The sequence below is a fragment of the Ambystoma mexicanum genome, chromosome 7q (genome assembly GCF_040938575.1).
Source record: "Ambystoma mexicanum isolate Mex_15411 chromosome 7q, UKY_AmexF1_1, whole genome shotgun sequence".
NCBI classification, from domain to species: domain Eukaryota; kingdom Metazoa; phylum Chordata; class Amphibia; order Caudata; family Ambystomatidae; genus Ambystoma; species Ambystoma mexicanum.
In genome coordinates, this window is record NC_090941.1 from 1,016,565,568 (window position 1) to 1,016,590,378 (window position 24,811).

The 24,811-nt window shown below is 45.6% G+C and overlaps 1 protein-coding gene across 11 annotated transcripts in view; it reads right to left on the reverse strand.

Annotated features, from left to right (window-relative positions):
- Positions 1–24,811, reverse strand: part of ARAP1 (ArfGAP with RhoGAP domain, ankyrin repeat and PH domain 1) — a 2,533,956-nt gene that overhangs the window by 257,442 nt on the left and 2,251,703 nt on the right. For all 11 annotated transcript variants that reach the window (XM_069640265.1, XM_069640269.1, XM_069640271.1 and 8 more), the window contains one exon: positions 476–623. In XM_069640265.1, the coding sequence (XP_069496366.1) occupies positions 476–623 (148 nt within the window). The remainder of the gene's footprint in view (positions 1–475; positions 624–24,811) is intronic.

The window sequence follows — 24,811 nt, forward strand, 5'->3', positions numbered from 1 at the left end:
GCAAATGCCTGCCAGGACTCTTGAACCTGGGTGTAGTACCACACACAATTTTGACACTTATTAGATGGTTCAATGAATTAAGCACTCACAGGGTGCAACATGCAAGTATGCATATTGTTTGTGTTGGTCTAACAAAAATTACAATCACTCCCACAGAATCAAAACCAGTTTTATGTGATACTGGTTTCAAATATAGGAATTTAAAAGTAAACCATGGTGTTGTTAAACTCAATAACTTTAGCGGAAGGATCACAGAGAAGTGTTGCTTGCTGCTCTCGAAGAGGAGACTATCCTTTCCAACCTCAAAATAGGAAATATCAAGATGAGAAATGGGAGCTAGCACAGGCCCAGTTGCAAGATATGGCAAAAGAGGTGGCAAGTAAAGCTTCTATTGCAATACAATACTTTCTTATGCTCATACTCATCACTGTGTTCTAAAAAAAGATCTAATTAAAGAGGAATAAGTCCTACTTACGCTGAAGATTTCTACATAGTGGTTGATGAGATCCTCCACAACTTGGCCGGCCTTGTTATCTTGACCATCTGACTGGAAGAGGGTTGGGCCGAAAACAATGGCCAGATTGTGAGTGTTCATTTGGTTTGAACTGGAGAAACGCTGAACACTGTGGAAAGGAAGGAAAGCTCATTGAAGATTTGGTCAATAAAAGACACTCAGGTAAACGAGGCCCAGCTCACAACCTAATGATGTTAAACTGAGATGACCCGTTATTGTAACAATGTGCAGTCAATTAGATCATTGGAGTACACTGAACATCTGAAGTTAGGCAGGCGCTTCAATTATAGAGAGCTCTATATCCAGGGCGTGTGAATTGTTCATGCTTTGTGTCTTTATTGTGTAGAATCTGATAACAAAATATATAGAGTAGCTCAATGGCACGAAAATCAAATCAAGGAGAAGCCAACATTATTGAATGGATTAAAATGGCAATCCATGTTTGAACTTTAGGGAAAAAAGAAGGAGCTGAGCTGCAAGTAAAAAACAGAGTTACACCACTAACTGGCTCAGGCTTTAAACTGAGGTTTTCAAAGAGATCATTTCGCCACACAAACAATCAGCTTAGTTAAGACCACTTATATTTTCTGAAAGTTCATAAAAATATAAGACAGTTTTCAAAACCACGATATTATAATAATAGTTATAACTAATTATCCAAACAAATATTGCAATGTCATATCATTTTGTAAGCTCACTTTGCGTACAACTCCTGGAAACAGATATTACAAACCAAATTCTTTCAGCTGCCCACACCTGCAACACGATCCTCTCCTCAGTCAGATACACACAGTCACATAGTCAACCTCAAGAATTCAATCTATTCAGAATGCTGTTTTCATATTTCATGGAAGAATTACCAAATTACTTACCTTCAGTGATGTTCTTTCTAATTGACATGATGTTTCTAACACAGATTCCCCGTCCTCTCAAATAGTTCCAGGCACAGACTTGATTCAGAAAACTTTAAATAGCCAGAATGGGCAAATGTGCAGATTAGCTTGGATCCAGCCCACCGCATAACCACTGGCGCCAATGGCGACATTCGGTGGTCCCTACCCTACAGTTAAGTTAAAACCTGTTTGTGTTCATTTTCACAAAATACTACTACTGCTAAGAACCTTTGACTCACTAGAGATATGTGTATAAAATTGTCCAACGAAATAAAACTTAGGCACAGGCACCTTCAAACTGGAAATGTTAAGAAAACTAAAAAAATGCTGTTTTCAGCCTATTCCAATACATTTTCCCATAGAGACAAAGGGCTTTTTATTGAACACCTGTAGGGCTCAAACTGCTGAATGGATCTGCACCACTTAAGAAATAAGTTGGGCACAAAGTGCCACAGATGTTTGGTTTGATATAAATCCATCTAGTCGTTTTTAAAAGTAGACAGAGAAGGGGGTGAACGTGGTCCCAAAAAACGTACTCCTAGTCCATTCAACCTTAGAGACCCTAAGCTCTTTTGCTGGACTTTAGGACTATTTAATTTTAACCCTGGAATGAGTTAGACCTTTTGCTCACTCTCTCATGTGTTTTGACCAGATTTGGATTATGTGTTTCCACTGTTTTTGGAGTCTGACAAACTCCATATGCATCTACTTTTGTGTATAGTGACACACAGCACCCTCAGTGCAGTGTCACTGAGAAAATCCTTTAGATTTCTCTTAAGGGTTACATACCTTTTCTTGTCTGAACTACTGTTCCCAAGAATTGTAAAGTGAAATTGACTTTACATACTTTTTCTCTTTGTAGGTCCAGCACACACCATCATATGTGGAGTGCTGGGGGTTACCTAGTAACCCCTTATCCTACATTCTCATGATTGTTCTTCTGTGGCCCTGTATGCCCCAATAGCTGCTAGATAGGTGCGACATGTGCCTGTACACCAGCGCTGGCTATGTAAGCTGAAAAAGACAGGATGTGGTCAAGAGAGCAGGACACTGGGTCCATCTCCTTATCACTGGCCCAAAATCAGAATCTGGTCCACTTGCTCTTGTACTGCAGCCTTTTGTACTCTTTTCTACATTGGACTGCAAAGTGCTAACCTCTGCATCTTCAGCTGCTCAGACACGCGGCTGAGATGGCTAGGGAGTGAGGCTGCGGGTGAATGACTGCCTCCCCCCGCTGGTAGAGGTGCAATGGACCCATCGAGGTCAGACCAACTGGCCCTTGTACCACTAACCTCACCAGGTCCGAGTAACAGATTCCTGCGGGCATGTTCGGTACCACCAGAATCATCCGACACGGAGTCGCATCCTGAAACATCTGCAAAACCCTCTGTATCAGTGGCATTGGAGGGAAAGCTTAACACCACAGGTTGTTCCAGGAGATCTGGGGTGCATCACCTAGTGCCAGTCTTCCCTTCCCCATCCAGGAAGTGAACCGTCTGCATTTGGTAATGTTCTCTGGCGCAAAGAGGTTCAACTCTGTGTGGCCCCAACCACTGATGAGGGAACCAAGGACCTGTGGGCCTAGCTCCCATTCGCACTTGTCCGTCTGGAGCCTTCTGAGTGTGTTGGCCTCTCCCTTCAGGTGGACAGCAGTGAGATGGATGCCCTGCTGCAGGGCCCACTCCCAGATGTGCACAGTTAAATTGCACAGAGCTGGCAACCTCATACCCCCCTGCTTGTTGAGGTAAAACATTGAGGTGGCATTGGCTGTCCAAATGAGAACTACCTTGTCGTTGATAATTGGTAGAAAGGCCCTCAGGGCCCACTGAATAGCTGTCCATTCCAGGAAGTTTGTGTTCTTCCTGCTGCTGAGCAGAATGCCTGCCATGGTTTGTGAAGCTGTCCAGAGTGGCCCCCCAGCCTTCCAATCCGGAGTCTCCTGGTGTCCCAAGCCAGGCCCAGGAAAACCAAGGACTGCGTTGTGACAAACTCCTACTTGGTCTGGAACCCAACCTTGTAAAGGAGATCCATCATGCCCTTCATAGTGCTGTGGGCCGCCTCCTGCGAACTGCCCCTGAAGAGCCAGTCGTCTAAGTAAGGGTAGACCTGTTGACCCCTAATCCTCATCAGTGCAGCCACAGTGTTTGTAATGCTGTTGAAAACTTGTGGAGCCGAGTTGAGGCCAAATGGCAGCACTCGGTACTGGAAGTGATGCCCATGATTGTGAACCGTAGAAACTGCCTGTGCAACTGCCAAATTGGGATGTGCATGTAAGCCTCCTTGAGGTCCAGGGAGCACACCCAATCTCCCTGGCAGAGACGTTCCGTTATTTGCGCAGGCGTTATCATCTTGAATTTTTAAAGTGGGAGAAGAAGGTTAAAAAAGGAAAGGTCAAGAACCACCCTCAGGCCAGCCTGTTTTTTCTTGGGGATGGCATCTATTTTGGAATAGTAACCAGAGCCCCTTTGATTCAGGGGTACTTGATCGACCGCTTGCATCTGAAGAAGGGAAAGTACTTCCAACAAGAGTGTCGGAGACCCTATTTGCAGTAGGGTAGAGGATATCGGGTGTGGGGATGGCACTGGGAGGAGATAACCTCCTGAAACCACCGAAAGAACCCAGAGGGTCTTTTATCAATGATCGCCATCGCACTTTGTGGAGTGCCCATCTGCCCCCTACCCGAGAGGGAGGGACCTGGACACCACCCTCATTGCTTCTTGGGGACTGAGGCCGAAGTAGAGGAGGGGTACTGGTAAAACCCTTTATGCATCGACCGCTGATGTTTCTGCCCTTGCAGATTTGGTGATCTATCCGGTTGTCTGGCCTGGCGATGCTGGAAACCCTATTTCTCTGGTCTGACCTCACTTTGATGGTTAAACAGCTGGCTTTGTGAGAATTGCCAGTAACTTTGCGCTCTGGGAGCTGCCCTTTTTCTTAATTAGCTCATCATCAGTTGTGGAACGGAATACCTCTGCGCCGTCAAATGGGAGGTTTAAAATCCTCTTTTGCATGTCTGTATTGAACTTAGTTGTGTGCATCCATGCGGAACGCCGCATGTCGTTTGCCACACTCTTGCTGCTCTATCAATGTGCTCAACTGTGGACTCCAGTAAGTCCTGTGCGACCACCTTAGCCTCAGTCAACCCTGCCTTGAAATCAGTCTGCCTATGAATTGGTAACTCAGGCATAAAGTCAGCTATTTCTCACCACAACCTCTGGTTGACAGCAGCCAAGGGCGGTAACCTGCCTGTGGTACAAACCAGCGTGTGCATACTCTTTTCAGCCATATGCTTCCAGTTGCTTGTCCTGATTGCTAAGGAGGTTGGCCGCTGAGGAGTTCGAGGCTCCAGATGTTTTTGGCTTTGCATACATAGAAGCAGCCACAACGACCGATGAATGAGGCTGAGGATGTGAGGACAGAAGGATGGGCTCTCCCTCCACCTGTCTGTATTTGGCATCTAGCCTTTTGTTCACTGGAAGAGCTCAGTACGGTTTAGGTCAGTCTTTAGCTGCCAGTGCTGAAACAACATTTTGAAGCAGTATGCCTGACTTACTGTGAGACCTGAGGCCCAACACCTCTACCAGCACCCCTGATTCCGGTTGCTCTCGTTGGGAGCAGTAACCCCCTAACACCTCCACGAGACCCTCCATGTGGTCGTGGAAGGCTTGATTTCCTCTGTGTCCTTTTCCCCTGCGCTGTATCAGCGCCCTGAGGCGCATCCCCTTACACTCCTGGATCTGAGGCTGGGCAAGGCACTACTGGCGCGGGAGGAGGGTGCTCACCTTCTGTCTGAGTACCGGCTGGAACACCTGTTTCTGCATGGATCGGTGCCGGAGGAGGCTGTGTCAGGGGCAGCACTGGCTCCTACTGTGTAGGCACCGGTGGGGGTTGAGGAACCACTTCCCTAATAAAAGGCTTTAGGAGACCATTCATTTGAGTGGGCTTCATGAGCCCCATGAATCGCTCAAAGAAGGTATCCTCACACCAAGGCAGTGGTGGATTGACCAGCGCGGAGGGTGATACCCCTGCTGTAGCCTGCCGCGGAGGCGCGGCCGTGTGTGGGGTGGTGACTATCAGGGTGTACGTCAGGGCTTTAGACTAAATGGTATATGAGGTGCACCACTGCACTTGTGTCAACAACCATTCCACCCTTGGTAAAAAATCTGGTCTCCATCGGGCTGAAGACTTCTCTGAGGAGCTGCTTGGTCCGGGGCCAGGAAGTTCTTTTGGTGCTGCATCGCGCCCAGATGCCATTTCGTCACTAGAGGCCATCTTGGTTACAGGGATTTGAGGAAGAATTCGTGGGAATGTATAGTCCAAGATAGGGCTTGCAAGCACAGACCCCAAAGGGCCCTTGAGCGGAGGCTCAGTGTATAAAATGACCTTGGAGAACTCCGGGTAGGCGTGATGCCCTCGGGCCTGCGCCCGGTAGTTGTGGAAGTAGAACGCATAGTCATCCCCCCTGGCCTAGGCCCGGTGCTAGAGCGGGAATGCCCCTCAAGACGAGTCATGGTAAAAGAGCAGTGTCGCCATTTGGCTGCCTTTTCCGGGAGGGCCTAAAGGTTCCTTGGTCATGGGACCAGTAGCTTTAACAACCTCGAGAGCTTAGCCGGTGCCAGGCTTTTTAGAACCCCTCCCACTCAGTGGATCCCCGGAAAGGAATACCCCTTATGAGATGCTTTAGCAAATAAAGATGTACCCACCTTGCTCCTTTGACACACAAATTCCTAAATCTGCAGGCAAAGCCACGAAAATCTCCCTCCAGCGTGTCAAATGATTTTTTAACGTCCGCAGAGTAAGGGCGTGGTAGCTGTGCAATCTTCCCACCTGTGGTCCGCTCCTACACAATGCAGACAGAGAGGGGGATGGATCTGAGGTGGGGAAGCAATTATCGCAGGCAGAACACCTGCTAAAACCTGCTTGAGCCGACATGCGCCGATGCAGGCAAAGCACCAGAGGCCAGTAGAAACAATGATAAAAGAAAAAATGCAGCAGGGAAAGCTGAAAAATAGCAAACTTCTTGGAGCCTGCTGGAAGATGGTCTGATCCTACCAGTACGGAGAAGGGGACTGAGGCCAGGCAGGGATGTCATTTCACCAAAATGCCAGGGGTAGCGGAAGTGACATAACATGACCCTTGACCTCTGCTGACAACAAGGAAAGCGATGGAGCACAACCTTTCACCCCTTGACAAAACAGGAAGTGGCATTACATACCATTGTTTCTAAGTACACTTTGAAAAATATGGTTACGGTTTCACTGTAAAGTGATATACATTGCATGCAAGAATTGATCACCATATGTATCATTAATATCAGTGTGTATAGGTCCATACTACCAAATTACTGTGAATGCAAGCAGACGTCCAAGGCCAAACGATAATGAGGTGTTTATTATATAGCACTTACGCTTAAGCGCTTCATATAGAACAAATATACATACAAAATCAACCAACCTGTGTTGGTGCTCATTTATCAACATCAACAGGAAGAAAGGCTGAGTTGACCTGGTTGGTAGTCGAACCTGCAGCTTAACACACATTGTAGCAGCGAGCGCTCTACCCACTGACCTATCTTACCGGCTACAGCTACCCGAAAACCAGACACTCCAGAAACAAAGAGGCGCATGCTGCTGGCCACAGCCGATGAGCCTCCAAAAAAAATAAATACAAATAATAAATTAAAAAAATAAACGTTCTTTTTTTCTATTTTGTTTAGGGGTAGCAAGGAAGATCACAGGGGTAGCAACGGAGACTTCAGGGGTCGCAGTTGCAACCCCTGGCAACCCCTAAATGAAGTCCCTGAAGCCAGGTGCTGGAGGGCAGTGGTATGAGGTTGTGTGCAAAAAGACCCTGATAAATACCTGTTTACTGAACATTGTTTCCATTTAGGGTAGAAGAATGACCCTAACAATCCCAGTTCTACTAATATGGGTTAAGAATAAAACTAATGAATACAAGTTGACGTAAAGGAACAATGTCAACCATTTCTTATTCTAACCATTCTCTCTCACTTAATTCTGCATTAGACCTCAGGATAGGTTGTAAAAATAAGGACACAGGCTTCCTAGATCTACATTAGTCTCTTGAACTAAAAGTAAGGAGAATAAGAGACCCAATTGGAGAATAATAGTCCCAGACAAAAGAATATGTACAAAGAATTTGAACCTTTCATTTCATTTCCTTGTCTTTTTACACAAGCTTCTTGAGCACTTTATGTTCTGTCATATACCAATCAAATATGAATTCTCTGATCCATCGATGCACACCCAGGTAGGAGGTACCAGGTCTACCTGGGGATTTAACTACTATTATTTTGGATTAAGTGTCATAACCATTTGCTAAAAACTCAGGATTGCTGATTTTATGATATTGTAATGACTTTTATTAAGTTGTGATTTGAATTCTTCTTTTCTATTCTGTGAATTCTTGATTTTCAGAAACCCTCTCTTATTAAGATTAGTGGTAGGGACTCGTAGACCCATATTTGTGAATCTCCAACTGAAGAGACCCGATAGCATGACTGAAAATAAGACAACTGGGTGGGTCTATTCAGTGAATCACACCTTTTCCTTTGAGAAAAATACAGAGGTACACTCTTTTGTTGATGTGTGCACGCCCGCCGCCGAGCCTATGCCTGCCTGTACATTTAAAGGGGAAATACTCTTTTTTGGAAGAAAAAAAAGCTTCTGGTTCCGTCCCTAGGGAGGGACGCCCATGCAGTATGGAGGTGGTGGGTAAGATTTAGAGCTAAATCTACCTCACTTGAGAGAACCCCAGTAAATTTAGCTGGACTGGTAGATTATTTTTCGCTATACCTCAATGAGTGGGACCATTTTCTCTCTCCCACAGATCCTTTTACTCTTTTTATGGGTGTCACTGTTAAGGCTCACCCTCGTGTCCTTTTAATTTGATCCGATTTGACAACCTTTAGTATATCCCTTGTTATTGTTACAGGGTTTCCCTTTGGGCTCTCCTGTTACTTTCTCCGACTAACTTTGTGAGAAGTACAGTTCCCAAGGGTAGAAAGTATATTTGTATCCCTTCTACATTTTGTTTGGTGAAAACCAGCACACCCTACCTTATGTGGAGGGCTGGGGAGATACAATGTATGCCCTTTCTCAATAGCACTGTACCACTTCTAATACAGGGACACGCTTTCCTTAAATGGCTGGTGGCAGTGAACCTTTTTACAAATTCGGTGCACCTTTACCACAGGCTGTTTTCACAAAAATGGCACGGCCTCTTTTTTTTTTTTGCCATTTTCACACTTCTTGTCCCTTCTTGGTCTTTCCCCTGCACTCCAGGGTGGGAAATTCCTTTGTCTGATTTTTATCTTCGGCAGGAGACCTAGCTCAAGCCCTCCCAGGCTCCAGAGTGTCTGTGAAGGCAGGAAGCAAGGGAGGAGTCAAAAACTCTGCAGCCCTTCTTTTAGTCTGCCTGCGAGAATCCTGTTCAAACTGGGAGGCTGGCTGTCTGAATGTAGCACATCTGTTTGATTGGCTGGGTTCCTGCATAAAAGTCTGATCCTGCACGCTGAAGAGGCAGTCGACCACTGAATCTGAATCCGAAGAGGAAGATAAAGAAACCACGGCTGAGATGATTTCCAGCAACTGGAGAGCCTGCTGTGTAACCAGAGCCTGCTGTTACCAATCCTTCCAAGCGACTTAGGGATTCAGAAAACAAAGATCCCAACCTGGAGCCTGGTTAGATCCACCAGACTCAAAAAGACCTACATTTTGAGCCATCCCCCGTCGTGCTGCAACCTTGCGTGCCTGCAATACTCCACTACCCTGGCACCGCAAGCCATTGTGTGGTGCATGGTCTTCCGAATAATGAAACATTGGTGCTGCCACGTGGCTGTCCAGGGACATGATTCCAGTCCTTGAAGTCCCCTTAGCAGAGTGCTGGACGAGATTAGCAACACAAATCCAATCAACGATATTCAGTTTTCTTCTGGCTACTGAAAAGGGCGCCAAAACCACAGAGCTGCATCCAGTCATGAAAAAACTCTTGCTTGGAGCCTCCTCCGTTGATCCCTGCTGCAAAATCCCTTCCAAAGTCCTGTCTTTCATCTTCATGGCAAAGGAATCCATTGACTGGGTCTTTGGCTGCAGATCCTGAAGTCTTCCTGCTGCAATTCTTCTTCTGTTCTGAGGCACTGTGTTGGCTGGTATTTACTCACCTTAAGCCGTTTGTAATTCCTGTGTAGCTATTGGGCGTTTACTGTGATTGGGAGGCCTCTTATCCAGTTCACCCAGGCTCACTGCTGGAATCCTTCTGAGGTGTCCCAGGACCCTAACTAACTTTAAAGTGAAATACTTACTTGTTTGAAGAGACTTCCCCAGGAACTCTGACTTTGCCTGCAACTGAACCCTAACTACGGCTGCCTATGGCTGGCACCTAGACCACTAAGGTCCCTCTTCTGCCTCTGAGTGAACTAATGCAATAGACTAGGGAAGGACCGGATAAGAAAAAGATTCTGCCTTGAAACGTATAACAAGTGCTTACTTACTTGGGAAAACGTTAGTTGGTAACTGCCCCTCTGAGAGTGAGCAGTTACAAAACTTCTTATTTACCTTGAATGTGTGTTGTGCCATTCTGAAAAATATATGTAAGGTTGTTTTACTCATCTGTGAAATGGTTGTGCCTCCTCCCAAAAGTAGTGCTGTTGCCTTCACTTAACTATTTCTTTCAGAATATTAGTGTGTAAATTCACCAACTGGGGTTTGCGTTCCCTGTTCTGGTTTATAGGGTTCTAAAACAGTCTTAGGTTCATACATACTTTTAAGTTGCTGGTGGCTCCTTTAAACCGTATATGGGTTTTACTTACCACAAATAGCTGTGTGCCATCAAAAAATAAGTTAAGAGTTATTGCTTACCTTAGTCTGTGTTCCACTGACCTGAAAAGCAACTGTAGTATTATATTACACCCTTAGGTTTTACCTGCCTAGAATAGTAGTGTGCCATTCTTAAAAAATGTTCTGTACTGTAGGTGTAGTTGACCTTTATCTGCCTGGTGCAATCCTAAATTAGTGTAAATAGTTCTTGCTTAACTTAGTCTGTGTTCCACTGAGCTGAAAAGCAACCGTAATTGTATACTACACCAAAAGGTCTTACTCACCTTGTATAACTGAGTGTTATCCTGAATGTAGTTATAGGTTTATACTATTCCATCAATTTCTTTTTTCACTATTCAGAAATGTATCCTGGTAACAGGGTTGGCTTACTAAGTGATTCATTAACTGTGTGTCACTGCATGATTGACAAGGTCTACTACCCTTGACTTACTGTAAACTAATCTAAATGTAACTGATGGTTTTACTCCCCATGCATAGGTTTGTCCTATACTAAATGTGTTCCGATAAGGTCTGACTTGCCTAGAAATACTGTTAGTTTTCTTAACAAGGTGATTGCTTTGGTCTGTGTACCTTCAAATATTGTGTTGTGTTTCATAATGTGTTTATGACTCTAAAGTACTTACACCAATACTTAACTTGGCCTAACTGTATTTATAACAAACCTTTATTTGTTTATAATACTTCTGGTTGTGTTTCTGTTGAACTCTTGGTATACTACAAGTTCTTTGTACCTTACTACACCCCTCTCTCCCTCCTAAGATAAGCCTGGCTGCTCTGTCTACACTACCATATACTCAAGTGATACAGACTTCTACTAAGAGTGGAGTCTTGTACTGTCTCAGTGGAATGTTTTTACTAGGCCCTCAGTTGGACTTCAGAAAAACTCCCCTAAGAGGAGGAAAGAGTACAGACGTAGGAGTATCATTTATACATCTCCCATGGCGGATTTCATTAGTGAGGCTTTTCGGAAATGAAAACCTGCCATTTTCTTTTCTTGCTCGATACGAGCGATTCCGGTGGTAATCCCGGTTGAAACCGGGAAAGAGATGGTTTGATACCAGCCTGCAGGTGAGGAGCGGCAAAGAGCACCTCGAGTGCAATGGGATAGTTAAGGGTGGGCTGGGTGAGCCTGTTTGGGGCAGAACGTTTTCATCTTAACAAGGGAATCCTACAAGAATCTCATTCCCAAAGTAATGTCATGCTTGGCAAAGAAAATGTGTCGCATGAATCTGAGAGTGAAAGAGAGTAATAGGATAGGCTCAGGGAGGAATGGCACAAGCAGATGGAGTGGGTGCCTAGAAAAGAGGAGGGGGATGTGGAAGATTTTTACATTTGTGAGTGTTTTCCTGTTAGTGCGGAAATGGGCACATGCTGCATTACCACAGGAATGATTAGCTTGGAGAAGATTGCCATGGGAAAAGAGGGTGGCATTGATGTACCAATGGATCGTTAAATAAATAATACATCATTGCGGGAATAAATGGAGGGGGTAGAAAAGAGGGAATTGACAATAGCCTCCGGGCCTCTAGGCCTCGAACAAAGAGGTTTTAAGGTGGATAGAGGTGGGATGTGGTTACTTATTAGTGAGGGAGGGACATATGGGTGGTGTCCGGTAGGGCCATGGCCAGTGGCACTCTGTCTTTTTCAATAATTGGCGGTCAGTGGCATCCGGTTTGGTACTAGAGAGGGGGATATATATTTTTTTAAATCATTGCTGGAATAAGTACAAAGAACATGGCCAAAGGCCATAAGTCGTGGCCCACACAGTGGAGCCTGAGGCTGTCGGCCGTGGCCAATGGGATCTGTTTTTTCTTTTACTAGCAAAGGGGACATGCGCCTCTTTTTTTAATAATTGTTGACGCATGTACAGTGGCCCCGAAAAAGATACAGCATGGTGTGGAAAATGATGACCATCTTATTCCGAAGTTCCCCCATTGATGAGCCCATGAGCAAATACATGCCATCACAGAAGGGATTAAAAATAAGATAAAAAAATGCCATCATGTGATATCTATGTGGGGAATCCGAGTTAAGATGGTCGTCACTTCCCACACTTGCCGAATTTTCAAGGTTTTCCTTGAGGTAAATTGGATCATCTTAACTCTGTCTTAACAAAAGTCCTGTCACTGAATATAAATATACAGAGCTATATCCCATGGATGTTACATATTGGTAGGACTGTGAGAGGGTCAGGGGCAACACTGATTTGCTTTAACTCTCTGGCAATCTATCTAAGGACCATTAAACCATCTCGTAGAGCAAGCTTAATCAAACTCCAACCTTGGCTGTCTTCACGCACTGATATCACCAGTTAGCCCACCCCACCATCCACCTACCTAGATAAGACAGTTTGCCTTTTTTCCATATTAATTGCCTCATCCAATCTGCTTTTGAGCCCTCACATTTCATCCTTTTGCCAGACTCATTCTTTCATCCATTCTTTCTCATTTTATTTCCGTTCTTTTTCTCTTTTATGTTTTTGTACAATATTGCCCGTAGGCTGCACCTATTATATTTTTGTATTATCCATCTTATTCTTCCTTTTATGCTTACACCGGAAGGGCACCTTCCCACTGCATTCCTTTCCACTGCTCAATGTTCACCCCTTTTCTCCTCACAGCCTTAGGTGATTCTCCCCATTTTAACATGTGGCTTAGCATTTTATCTGTCCATTTTCCCATGAAGTGGAACTGGTTGCATTTTTGCAGTAAGCATCCTTCCCCATTTGACTCTCTCCCTGCCACCATGTTTTATGATGGCTAAATTCCTGAGCTCTTAATGCTCACACCGGCAACTGTAGACGGGTGGCCTAGGCCCCTATCTGATTACCAACCCTAAACCCCAGCCCCAACCCCACACTTATGGCAGGAGACATTTGTACCATTCCACATGCAGTTTCGATGTTTGCCTTTCACATCACTACAGCTCAATACTTAGGAAAGACATTTCTATTTACTGTCCTCTATAATATCTCTGTTTAGTTTTAATGGGTGTATGCAGAGCGTGAGTATATGCGAGTGGCTGAATTGTGGAGATTGGCGGAGCCTTAATATTGGCCCACAGAGACCTTTATCTGGATAAAGTACGAATTCTGCCCAAGATTTCTGTATGTATGTGGGATACATTACTCACCGTAATCGTATTTCTGATGCTTGTAGCTGCTTAGATTCACATGATGTGCATAGGCCGACATCTAGTGGAAGCTGCCGAGTATTACAGTTTGGTTTTCAAAACTCGAAAAGGGGCGTCGAACTAGTGCGTACCAGTAATACTATCCCTAGTGTGACGTCCACTGTATCCATGATCCGTCACGCGTGTAGGAACCTCAGATTGTATTTTTTCTGACATGAGGTAGCATGAGGAGTAGCGTGAGTAGAGAGTATCCAAGCAGATAGATAGATAAGACTACAAGCATCCATGCACCTTCTCTCAGAGGGGAGGAAGGGCGGGCGCATGTGAATCTAAGCAGATACAAGCATCAGAAATACGATTACGGTGAGTAATATATCCCTTCTGAGGCTTGTGGAATATGCTTAGATCACATGCTGTGCATAGATTAGCGAGCAGTGTTAGAAGAAGGAGGTGGGATGTGAGAAGGGTCATGAGCGAACAAATGTCTTAGAACCGCTTGTCCCACTTGAGTATCTGTCTTGGAATGAGTGTCAATACAGTAGTGCTGAGTAAAAGTATGAATAGAGCTCCATGTAGCTGCTTTGCAAATGGTGTCAAGGGGTACATTTGCAATGAAAGCTAGAGTGGCCCCCGTGCCTCTTGTAGAGTGGGCCCTTGGCGTAAAAAGCAGTGTTTTATCTGAAAGGGAGTAACACAGCTGGATACATTTGACTATCCATATCGTGATGGCGACTTTAGAGATGCAATCTCCTTCTCTGCCTGTAGCTACGGAGACAAACAGTTGATCTGTCTTCCTTAGCGGTCTGGTCTTGTCTACGTAGTAGAGGACCGCTCTTCGCACAACTAGAGTGTGTAGTTTCACATCAGCAGAGCTTTTGGGTTCTTGGAAGAAGGCTGGTAGCTCAATGGACTGGTTAACATGGAATTTGGAAATTAATTTAGGTGAGAACCTAGGGTGAGTTCGTAGAACCAGTTGGACCAGTTTATCCTTATGAACAGTAAAGAAAGGATCCTGCACTGACAGAGCATGAATTTCACTGACACTTCTTATGGATGTAATGGCTACTAAGAAGGCAGTCTTATAAGTCAGGTGTTTGAGACTAGCTTTATGCATGGGTTCAAAGGGGGGGCCCATGAGTTTAGCAAGCACCACATTAAGGTCCCATCCTGGTGGTGGGTTAGAAATTGGAGGGTGGAGTCTCTTTACCCCTTCCATAAAGGCTTTAACAACTGGCACTTTCCACCACAACACCTTGTTATGGGAGGTGGTGTAGGCTAACAATGCCGCCAGGCGTACCTTGAGTGAATTAAATACCAACTCTGCATCCAGCAGGTGGAGCATGTAGGTGACAATATTGGAAGGAGTGCAATCAATCGGGTTGATTTGTTTATTCTGTCACCAAATAACAAATCTTTTCCATTTATCAAAATAACAGTGCCTTGTGTTGGGTTTTCTAGATTCTTTCAAGATATCCATACATCTCTGTGGGAAATTGAGATGTCCATACTCTATGACCTCAGGAGCCATGCTGCCAAGTTCATCGAGTTGGGTTGAGGATGCACTGTTTGTCCTTCATACTGGGAGAGTAGGTTGTACCAGCACGGGAGTCTGATGGGGTTGCACACCACCAGTTTGCGCAGGTGTGGGAACCACGGTTGTCTTGCCCACATAGGAGCAACTAGGATGAGCGTCATCGATTCCCTGTTTATCTTGTTGACCACCTTCCTCATCAGATGGGTTGGTGGAAAGGCGTAGGCAAACATTCCTGACCAGTTCATCCATAGAGCGTTTCCCTTGGAGCCTGGCTGGGGGAACCTGGATGCGAATACTGGGCACTGTCTGTTTTCACTTGTGGCGAATAGGTCTATAGTGGGGAAACCCCACTGTGAGAAGAGATCTTTTACGACTTCTTCGTGTAGACGCCATTCGTGTTCTTCTGGAAGGGGATCTCTGCTCAGAGCGTCCACTAGTGAATTGAGATCCCCTGGAACATGTTGAGACGACAGGTAAATGTTCCGTCTGAGTGCCCATATCCACATTTTCTGGGCAAGCTTAGACAGATTTGGCAAACGAGCACCCCCCTGTTTGTCTGCACTGAAAGGTTGGATAGGTGGGGTTCGAACGCCCGAAGCGCTCTGAAGACTGCCACAAGCTCCAGCAGGTTGATGTGATTCTTGACCACTGTGTGAGACCAGAGGCCCTGAGCTGTGTGGTGAAGGAGGTGTGCTCCCCACCCTGACAGGGACGCGTCTGTAGTGACTACAGCCTGTATTTGTGGATCGTAAAAGGGTTTCCCCTGTGAAAGGTTCTCTCTTGTCCACCAGCGAAAACTCTGTACTAGTGTTGGCGAAACGACCACTAGATCATCCCACTGACCACTTGCCTGAGACCACTGTTTCGCCAACCATTCCTGCATGGGTTGCATGCGCAGGCGCGCGTGGGGAACCAGGTAAATACATGACGCCATCATGCCTAGCAAACACATCGCTTTGCGAACCCTTATCTGGCGACCGGACTGATATTGAGGAATTTGCAGTAACAGATTCCGAATTCTTTCCTCTGATGGAAAGGCCAACCCCTCTTGAGTGTCTAGGACAGCTCCTAGGAACTGTTTGGAGGTGCTTGGCACCAGGCTTGATTTTTTCTCGTTGATTGAGAAGCCCAATTGGAAGAGGCGGTTGATCATTCTTTGGATGTTGGATCTGCAAATTACGGGGGTTTCCCCTGTGATGAGCCAGTCGTCCAGGTAATGGTACACTGGGATTGCCTCCCTGCGTAGGTGCGCTGCCACCACCGCCAGTACCTTGGTGAATACCCTTGGAGTCAAGGCTATACCGAAGGGCAGCACCTTGAACTGGTAGTGCTGACTGTCCACCTTGAAGCGCAAGAATCCTCTGTGCGCCGGGAACATGGAAATATGAAAATAGGCATCTTTCATGTCCAATGTTGCCATATAACTCCCTTTTTTAATAGGCGTATTACTTCCTGAAGTGTAGTCATGCAAAATTTTTGGGGCTTGACATACTTGCTTGCAGGGCGTAAATCTAATACTGGGCGCATTGTTAGATCATTTTTTGGCACAAGGTAGTAAGTTGAATAAATACCCTTGTTTACCTGGTTGCCCGGGACGAGTTCTATTGCGTCCTTTGCAAGAAGAACGGCAATCTCCTCGAGGAGGATTCTTTGGTGTTCCAAGGAGTGTATCTTCTGTCTTGGAGGGTGGTTGGGGGGGTGTTGCAGTAGTTCTATACAGTATCCCGCGGACACTGTGGACAGCACCCATCTGTCCGAAGTGAAGGTGGAAATGCGCCCCCCTACTGGAGATGCATGGGAAGGGACCCGGAGCAGAACGTCACTGCTGTTTATTGGGAGGCGTAGCTCCTCTGCCTCAGCTGCCTCTCCCTCTACCACAGCCCCTATTTTGACCTCTGGCAAAACCTTGTGAAGCTTGTTGGTTGCCGCCCCACAAGGTTCCTTGGTTCTGGTAATAATTAGACCCTCTTTGGGAGTTTTGGCCGCGAGAGCAACGAAAATTGTTATTCCCCCGCTGGTTTGTGGGTTTATTAGTTAGCTGGCCAAGGGATTTAACATATTCGTCCTTGGCCGTCTTTAGCGTTTCCTCCACTGCTTTTCCAAACAGGAGGTTGGGTGCCACCGGCATGTCAATGAGGGTGGCCTGGGTCTCGGGTATGAACCCTGACTGCCTCAACCAAGCGTGTCTTTTGATCACTGTGCTTTCAGCTATCAGTCTCCCTGCATTGTCCGCTGCATCAAAGGTAGCCTTGAGAATTCATCCGGGTACTGATCTCCCTTCCGACGCAATCTGGGCCAACTGGCTCTTTAGAGGTTCTGGTGCAGAGGAAATGAGGCTAGCTACCTGTTCCCATTGGTGGCAGTTGTACCTTGCAAGCAGAGTGGTGGAATTAGCAATGCATGCTTGGTAAACTGAAGTGGAAGCTACCTTCCTTGCCAGGCCGTAAATTATTTTGCTAGTGGTGTTCCCGCCCTTTTCCTGGTGGTTGTAACCACTAATGAGTCATGTTTGAGCTGACCCCCTATGTTAAGTGGGTCGGATGGAGTGGCCCTGAAAAATTTTTCTATTCGAGGTTTAACTGCCCGGGTAAGATTAGGGGTGAGCAGAGAAGGATCGATTCTGCGTTGAACAGACTTTAAAATCGGGATGGCCTGGGCAATGGACCCTAGAATTTGTTCTGCAAAATCCCTGTCTTCTTGTGCCCGCTGAGTGTCAATCTGGAAATGGGCTGCAGCTTTGGTCAAAACTTCATTGAGCAAGGGCTGGTTGTCAACAGGTGAGTCATTCACCGTGGAGTCCTTGGGAATAGGGGAGTCAAGACTATAGGCCTCAGCCCCGTCTTCTTCCTCCTCTTCCTGATCCTCATCGTCTCCATAATAATCGACCCCAGTCTGGTCGTCCAGTATCTGTACTTCTGGATCCTCACCATACTGCTGGTAAGGTTCAACATAGAGAGGGTCTGAAATGAGGCCCTGAACTGGAGTCTCGGAGCGGAGTCTCTTAGCAGGAGGTGGAGGGTCCTTGGATCCCAAAGGGGTAGAGGGTGTAGGAGTATAGCTAAGGAAGTAATTTGGGTCTTTCTCGTAGAAATCTGCCAGAAAAGACATCCTCCTCATTACTCTGCCAATGTCCTCCGAGTTCCATTCCTTGGAACTGGGAAAAACCCTTTGCTGTGGTGGTTCCTCCTCTAATCCCATATCCTGGAGGGTGGGAAGGACAATCTTTGGCCTAGTGACAGGGTCAGGGGCTTTGGACTTTTCTGGGTGTCTCTCCTTCTGAACCTGGTGTTCAGAGGCTTTCTTCTGTTGTTTCTCCCCCTTCCCATGTGTAGAGGAGTGTTTACCTGACCCCTTGGACTTTTCAGAATCTTTCGACGCCTGGCGTCGAGATTCAGAGGATGGATCACGAGATTCTGAAGTTTTAGAAAAGGGATGTGGAATCTCGGACGCAGACGTCGAACGAAGAGCCTTTGAACGTGCTGCCTGGGGTAGAGGTCGGATTCGTCATCTGACAACCCTACCTCTGTGACTTTAGGTAATGTGGCACTCTTAGCAATCGTTGTTGGTTGCCGTGTGTCATGAGGTCACTGTGACCTGGAACGCCCAGAGGTCACCGATTCTGCAGACCGCTCTCTTAGTGCCTTCTTCTGCCGATCACTCGACATGTGTGTCGAATCTCGGGTGGGGTTTATGTGCTTAGATGAAGATGTGTGGGTAGCGCTCTTGCTGCCGGGTGTCGTCCCGATAACTGACCCACCGGACAGTCCCCCTGTGCCCTCGCCGTCCGGTGCGGCGGTTTTGCTGCCATCACTGAAGGAACCCACTGCGTCCATGGCCTCTAGTTGCCTGGCATAGTGGGCCCAACGTTTGGTCGAGCGGTCCTTTAAAGTCTTGGCTATGATGAGCTTGCAAGCTCGACAATTCGCCTCAGGGTGGTCTCTTGGAAGACACAGGTTACAGGTGTTATGTTTATCTACCCAGGGGAACTTACGGTTGCACTTGGGGCAGAATTTAAATGGAGTATTCTCCATATGTTAAAACCTGGCCGCGGGTGGGTATAAGTAGGAAAAACAAGTGTGAGTATGTCCACCCCCTACTCTCCCTACTTGCAGGGGCTGAGGCCAGATGCCTTTCGAGGCCCGGGCCGAGGCCAGAAGCCTTCCGAGGCTGTTGTGTAGTCTCGAGGGCTGTTCGTCCTTGTTCTCAGGTACCGGCGTCGGTCTTCGTCGAACTTCGACGTGGGGTTTGAGAATGGGGAAATGTTGATAAAGTTGTGATAAATGGCTAAAAGCCAAGGAACTCCGCAAATATGCTTCCGACAAGTATGGTGGAAAAAAACAATCTGAGGCTCCTACACGCGTGAGGGATCATGGGTACAGTGGACGTCACACTAGGGATAGTATTACTGGCACGCCCTAGTTCGACGCACCTTTTCGAGTTTCGAAAAACAAACTGTAATACTCTGCCGCTTCCACTAGATGACGGCCTATGCACAGCATATGATCTAAGCAGATTCCACAAGCCTCAGAAACACATATATATATATATATATATATTCAATGAAAAACTTTGTTAAAGGGACGTTATGGTTAAGTTGCGCTACTACAAACCTATGAAATTCTGTAAAAAAACATTGTTAAAAGGACGTTATGGTTACAAGTAAAATTGAGAAAAAAAAACTGAAATTCGCCAGTTATGGTAAGCTAAGCAACCATAACTCGTGCCACCACCGTGCACTGCTAAGACTAACACCCAAGACATCAAAGATGACATCACAAATATCATTGATAACATCACTGATGACAAGTTTTGCATCCGTAGATGTCTACGAACATCCGACTTCATTGCGGACCTTCTGGACAGTGCCACATGACCATACGCTGGCGTGCGACATGATGACGTGTCCGAGAACCCGTCCGCACTTCACGATAAGATCTGTGCTTTGCGGTCAGTTCGGAACTGCATTATCTACTGAGCTAGGAACTTTCAATTCAAAATTTGCCTTGCACAGTTCCAACACCTATTCCTACTCATTATTCATTAACAATCTAGTACACAGTACATACTTTTAGCAAAACTGCTATTTATCTTAAAATGGCATCAGCTATTGCCATCCCTCCTCCCCAAGAGCCACCACCACTGCTGTAATCAAGGAGCATGAGAACCACTCCCCCCTACTTTAAAAATAACACACGCGCAACATTTACCCCTGTCCACCTGCCCCTCCATATTAGTGTTTGGTGCCTCTTCCCTCATTTCCCTCCCCACCTTTCGTTCTTAGCTCTCCTGCCAAAAAAAAAAAAAAAACACATCCAAAAACAACAAAAGAAATGTTCCTTTAGGAACCACCGTTCACAGTTAAAAAATAGAACTAAAAACACATATAAACTTCATTTACTTTACATTTCTCAGAAAAGTACATAGACTCAATAAGATTTTCCAAAATTTTCATTTGTATTTTGTGTTATGCTAATTGGAATATTGTGGCGTTAATCCCCCGTTCCAGGAACGGTGGACACCGGCCCAGCAGCCCCAGTTATCAGCACAAGCGAAGGGAGGGTGGATAACGAGGTCTCCGGACCCTTATCCCCCCCCATTCCAGCCCCTGTAATGAAGGATGAAGCCATTAGCACCATAGGTTCCCAAAGCGGGAACCCGGGGGGTGCCAAAAAAGGATTTTCCATGGCAGCCTGCAGAAGGCGAAGAGAAAACCCTATGACCACATTACTACAAGCACATTCTTCTTCCCTTTCAAAACTATCCCAATTTCGAACAACTTTACCACAAAGCCGGTCCCAGGTGGACATGGCCACTTTAACCCCATGTGTTGTCCCTCGTAGTCATGGCCAGTAGCCAGATTGTCCGGATAATGACCTTATTCCATGACCCGGACAATCTGGCCACCACTGCCCATGGCTACTGGCTATACCTCAGTCACCAAAAAGGTACACCACTATTTTTTGTACCTACATTATTACCCTTGTTCAAAAAAAAAAACACTGGCATATTTGCAAAACCATGCTTTCAGATCCTTGCCAATGCTCCTTCCACAAGTTTGCTGGAAATCCACAAAGTGTCAAATGTATGCACATACAATAGTCATATAACATAGACCCCACTTAACAAAATCCTTATAGACTTTATGAAAACATTTATATCTAGATCTAAACCCTTTTTGCAAACTTTTGTGTAGATTTGTCAAATTGCACCACATTTATAAGCCTTTATATTATTTTGGGACCCCCCTCTAAGTTCGCCTCCACTTGACAAAATCGCACCAGACTTTGGAGACTCATTCGTAATCAGTTCAGAAATATAGGTGCAAAATTTCATACATTTCAATCGAGTGGCGCCAAAGTTATAAGCCATCCAAGAACTGCTTTTCACCAACCCTGCAATGCAGAGGTGTCCACGAACTTCAAAGGCCTGTTTGCGAACATCCGGACTGTTCATGACTTTTGCGGCAGAAAATTCCCGTTTTTTTTGCTTCTTGCAGCCATATCCCATCCTCATCACCCCTCACCTCCCCAGAAATTATTTTATAAGTTTGACAAGTGCAATGGTGTGTTTATGATGTTTTAACGCGATGTCCGCGGACACCGGCCGCTGACCGCGAATCCAAGATGGCAGGCATTTCCAAAAATCTGGCGCACTTCACACTTTTCACCACCCAATCAGCAGGCGCGTCCGATGTCCGCGGACACCACGTTGCCCTTTAAGCCAATCAGAGTCCTGTCCGCAGAGCGAACAGGGAAGTGTGTCTGCAGAGCGGACATAGATGTCACACATTTTTCACCAAATTTACAAAAGCACACTTTCGGGACCAAGCCGTCGGCCCTGCCGCCAATTTGGTGAAAATCCGTCCAGCAGTTTGGGCTCGAGGCGTGAGGAAAGTTTTTTCTCCATTCAGTCTATGGGAAAAAAAAAATTTGGGACCCGCCCTATATCTTTGTCCCCCCTTGACTAAAGCTCACCAAACTTTGCAAAACAATTCTGAGTGGGCCATATACTGCAAAGTTTGGTGAGGATTCGTCCAGGGGGAGCAAAGTTATAAGCCGCCCAAAAAGTGCTCTTCCTATGGGTTCAGCAACTTAACCATAACTACATGGCCGCTACCGCAGGCCATGTAATATGTATGTAGAGATATACATACATATGGAGCTGCATGTGCCCCCATGTTACATACTCTACAGTGAAATCATAGAACTGCTATGAAAAGAACACAACACTGGTTGCAAATGATTGCCCAATAACAATCAGTTGAGGGGCAGGTGGACATCCAACCAATGTGAATTTGACATGACGGAAATCACATCCATGTGAAAGAAAATGAACAAATGTAATCTGTTAACCTAAGGGAAATGTTTCTCCAACAAATTCCTCATCTTTCAAAAGGCTCCTAAAAGAGTACCACTATTGAGGTTGGTGACCTTCAGATTATGAGGATCTGACACCTTGGACAAGAAACAATTGTGCTCCCCTGCTAAAATATTTTAGGCAGTACAAATTGGCAGAAGTATGCAAAACAGACCAAGTAGTAGCCGGACACATGATTGGCAATGGGGCACCTACATTCAGGGTAGATTAGTCATGTCACAGTTTATCGAAGGAGGCTGCGATACTCTCAGGAACGTCTTTGTGTACCAGCTCATTGCAAGCCTTGAAACATATGATGATCCTTTCAGCAGTGCTCTCTTAATGGCTTTAACCTTTTCAAGGAGGGGCTAGCCCAACAGATAGCTGATCTGCCTTAAGTAGTAAGAGGGGCAGATTGAGACACAGTCTGTAATGGTGGTCTCAAGACTGATACTAGGGGATTACAGGTTGGGATACAGGTTTCACCATGGTGTTGAATAAGGAGCAGAAGGCTGCCTGGTGGAAGGCCCCAATGTTCTGTTAGAACATGGAAAATTGGTTTCTTCTCAGGGTTATGACTGGAACCTGGTGACAGGGTCTGATGGTGCCACCTTTTATCATGGGACACTTAGAATTTGCTTCGGGATTCTGATTTTTTGCTCTTTGCTCTTCTGTTTTTAGTTCTCTTCACTGCGGCATTCCTTGAAGTATAACACATTTCTTGTGATTGCGTGTCCTTCCTCATCCACAGCCTTGACCATAGTGCCTTTCACCTTGGAACTGTGAGAGGGCTAGGTGCAAAACGGAAGTCTCCCTTCCTTCTCTGGGTCTGGCATACCAGCACTCTGTCACCTTCCTCGAAGTTGTGCTCTCAGGCTCCTCTCTTCTCATCTGCTGCGATCTTCATTTTCTGCTTTTATTTGGCGTCCCTCGTCCGGATCTCCTCCTCCTCTGGTATGGTGTGCCTTCCGGAGGCCTTTGCAGCAATCGTGTCCATAACTTGCGGCCAAATTGGAGGTCTGCTGGGCATTTGCCCGTGGTGCTGTGGGGAGTGTGGCAGTAGTCGCGAATGAGCAGGTACAGTGTCTGTTCAAATGGTTTGTGGGACCCTGGAGCATACCAACACGGATGCAATCAATTGAATGAATTATGTGAGACTCCTATTATGGACAATGTTCAAATGTAGTTTAAATACAGACAAAACCCAATGTTAAAGCAATGCCCAAAAGGAAGAATGTTTCAATATCGACAAGATAAAGTGCAGCAACAAAGCCTGAACAAATCCCTATGCATGAGATGTCAATGTGGGGAAAGCTGGAGCAAGTGTTACCCTAAGTAAACATATTGAGAAACAACAAAGTTGATGCGGCTGTGGCATAGTGAAAAGGAATGTGAAACCAATAAGAAGTCATGGTAAAAGGAATACACCAGGCAGTTGACATTTGGGGAAAGATACCTGGCAGGGAAGTATATGAGGGGATCTCCAAGACCCCAGAGAAGGATTCCTTGCAGGGGAGTATACCAGGCAATCCATCAAAGTTGTATAACATTGTGGGACGATACCTGGCAGGGGAGTATACCAGGGGATCTAAGAAGTCCATAAAAGAAGTCCTGACAAACAAATATCCGAAAACATTTTGAAACTGCATAAGAATTGCAACACTGTGGCAAGATATACCAGGGGATATGAAGAGCCCACAAGAGGATTCCTGGTAAAGGAGTACACAGCAGGCAATCCGCCAAAGTACAAGAGAAGTTAACAAAGCTTATTGTGGAATTTATTATATGAATAAGAACTTTGTGAATCCAGTAACTTTGTGAATCCACTACAAAGAAACCAAGGAAGTGTTGGATGCCATGTAATATCTTGTTTGAATCAGAACATCCTGAATCAAATATAAAGAGACACTTTTGTTATACCAAGAAATTGTTATCCGAAAGAGACACTTTCCATCTTACCTAAATATCCAGGGGAAGGGAATCACCCTCTGTATCCAAGGGTTTCTCCTTGAAAAGACTTTCTGTTGGATTTACCCATTTACTTTGATTATGATGCTACAAATAATTAAGAGACATTTGCTTGCACCTCTTACATGTTTGCTTCTAGTGTGTGGGTCATATTAGAAGGCTTTGGACACAATGACTGTTTCTAAGTTTCTAATGACTTGACATAGACTGATCTTTAGTTTTAGTGTCCTAGGCAGGGAAGTTCTTCTTTAGGATAGGATTAGAGAGGCATGTATCCAACCAATTTATGTTCAATAAATATGTATGACAATAAGAACATTACAACTTTGTGTTTGCCTCTCATTACTGACCCCTCACACATTCCTGTTTCACCCCTCCTCTCCTCCATAGGGTAACATGGGTGTTAAGTCCTTGCCCTATCTCTTCCTTGCCTTACTCATGTCATAGTTTTATAACACGGCACACTCCAGCCAGAGACTTCTTCTCTGACAATGAATGTGGCGCACAATAAAAACTCTTTTTATCTTTATTATACTACGGAGTCTTTCTGAGTAGG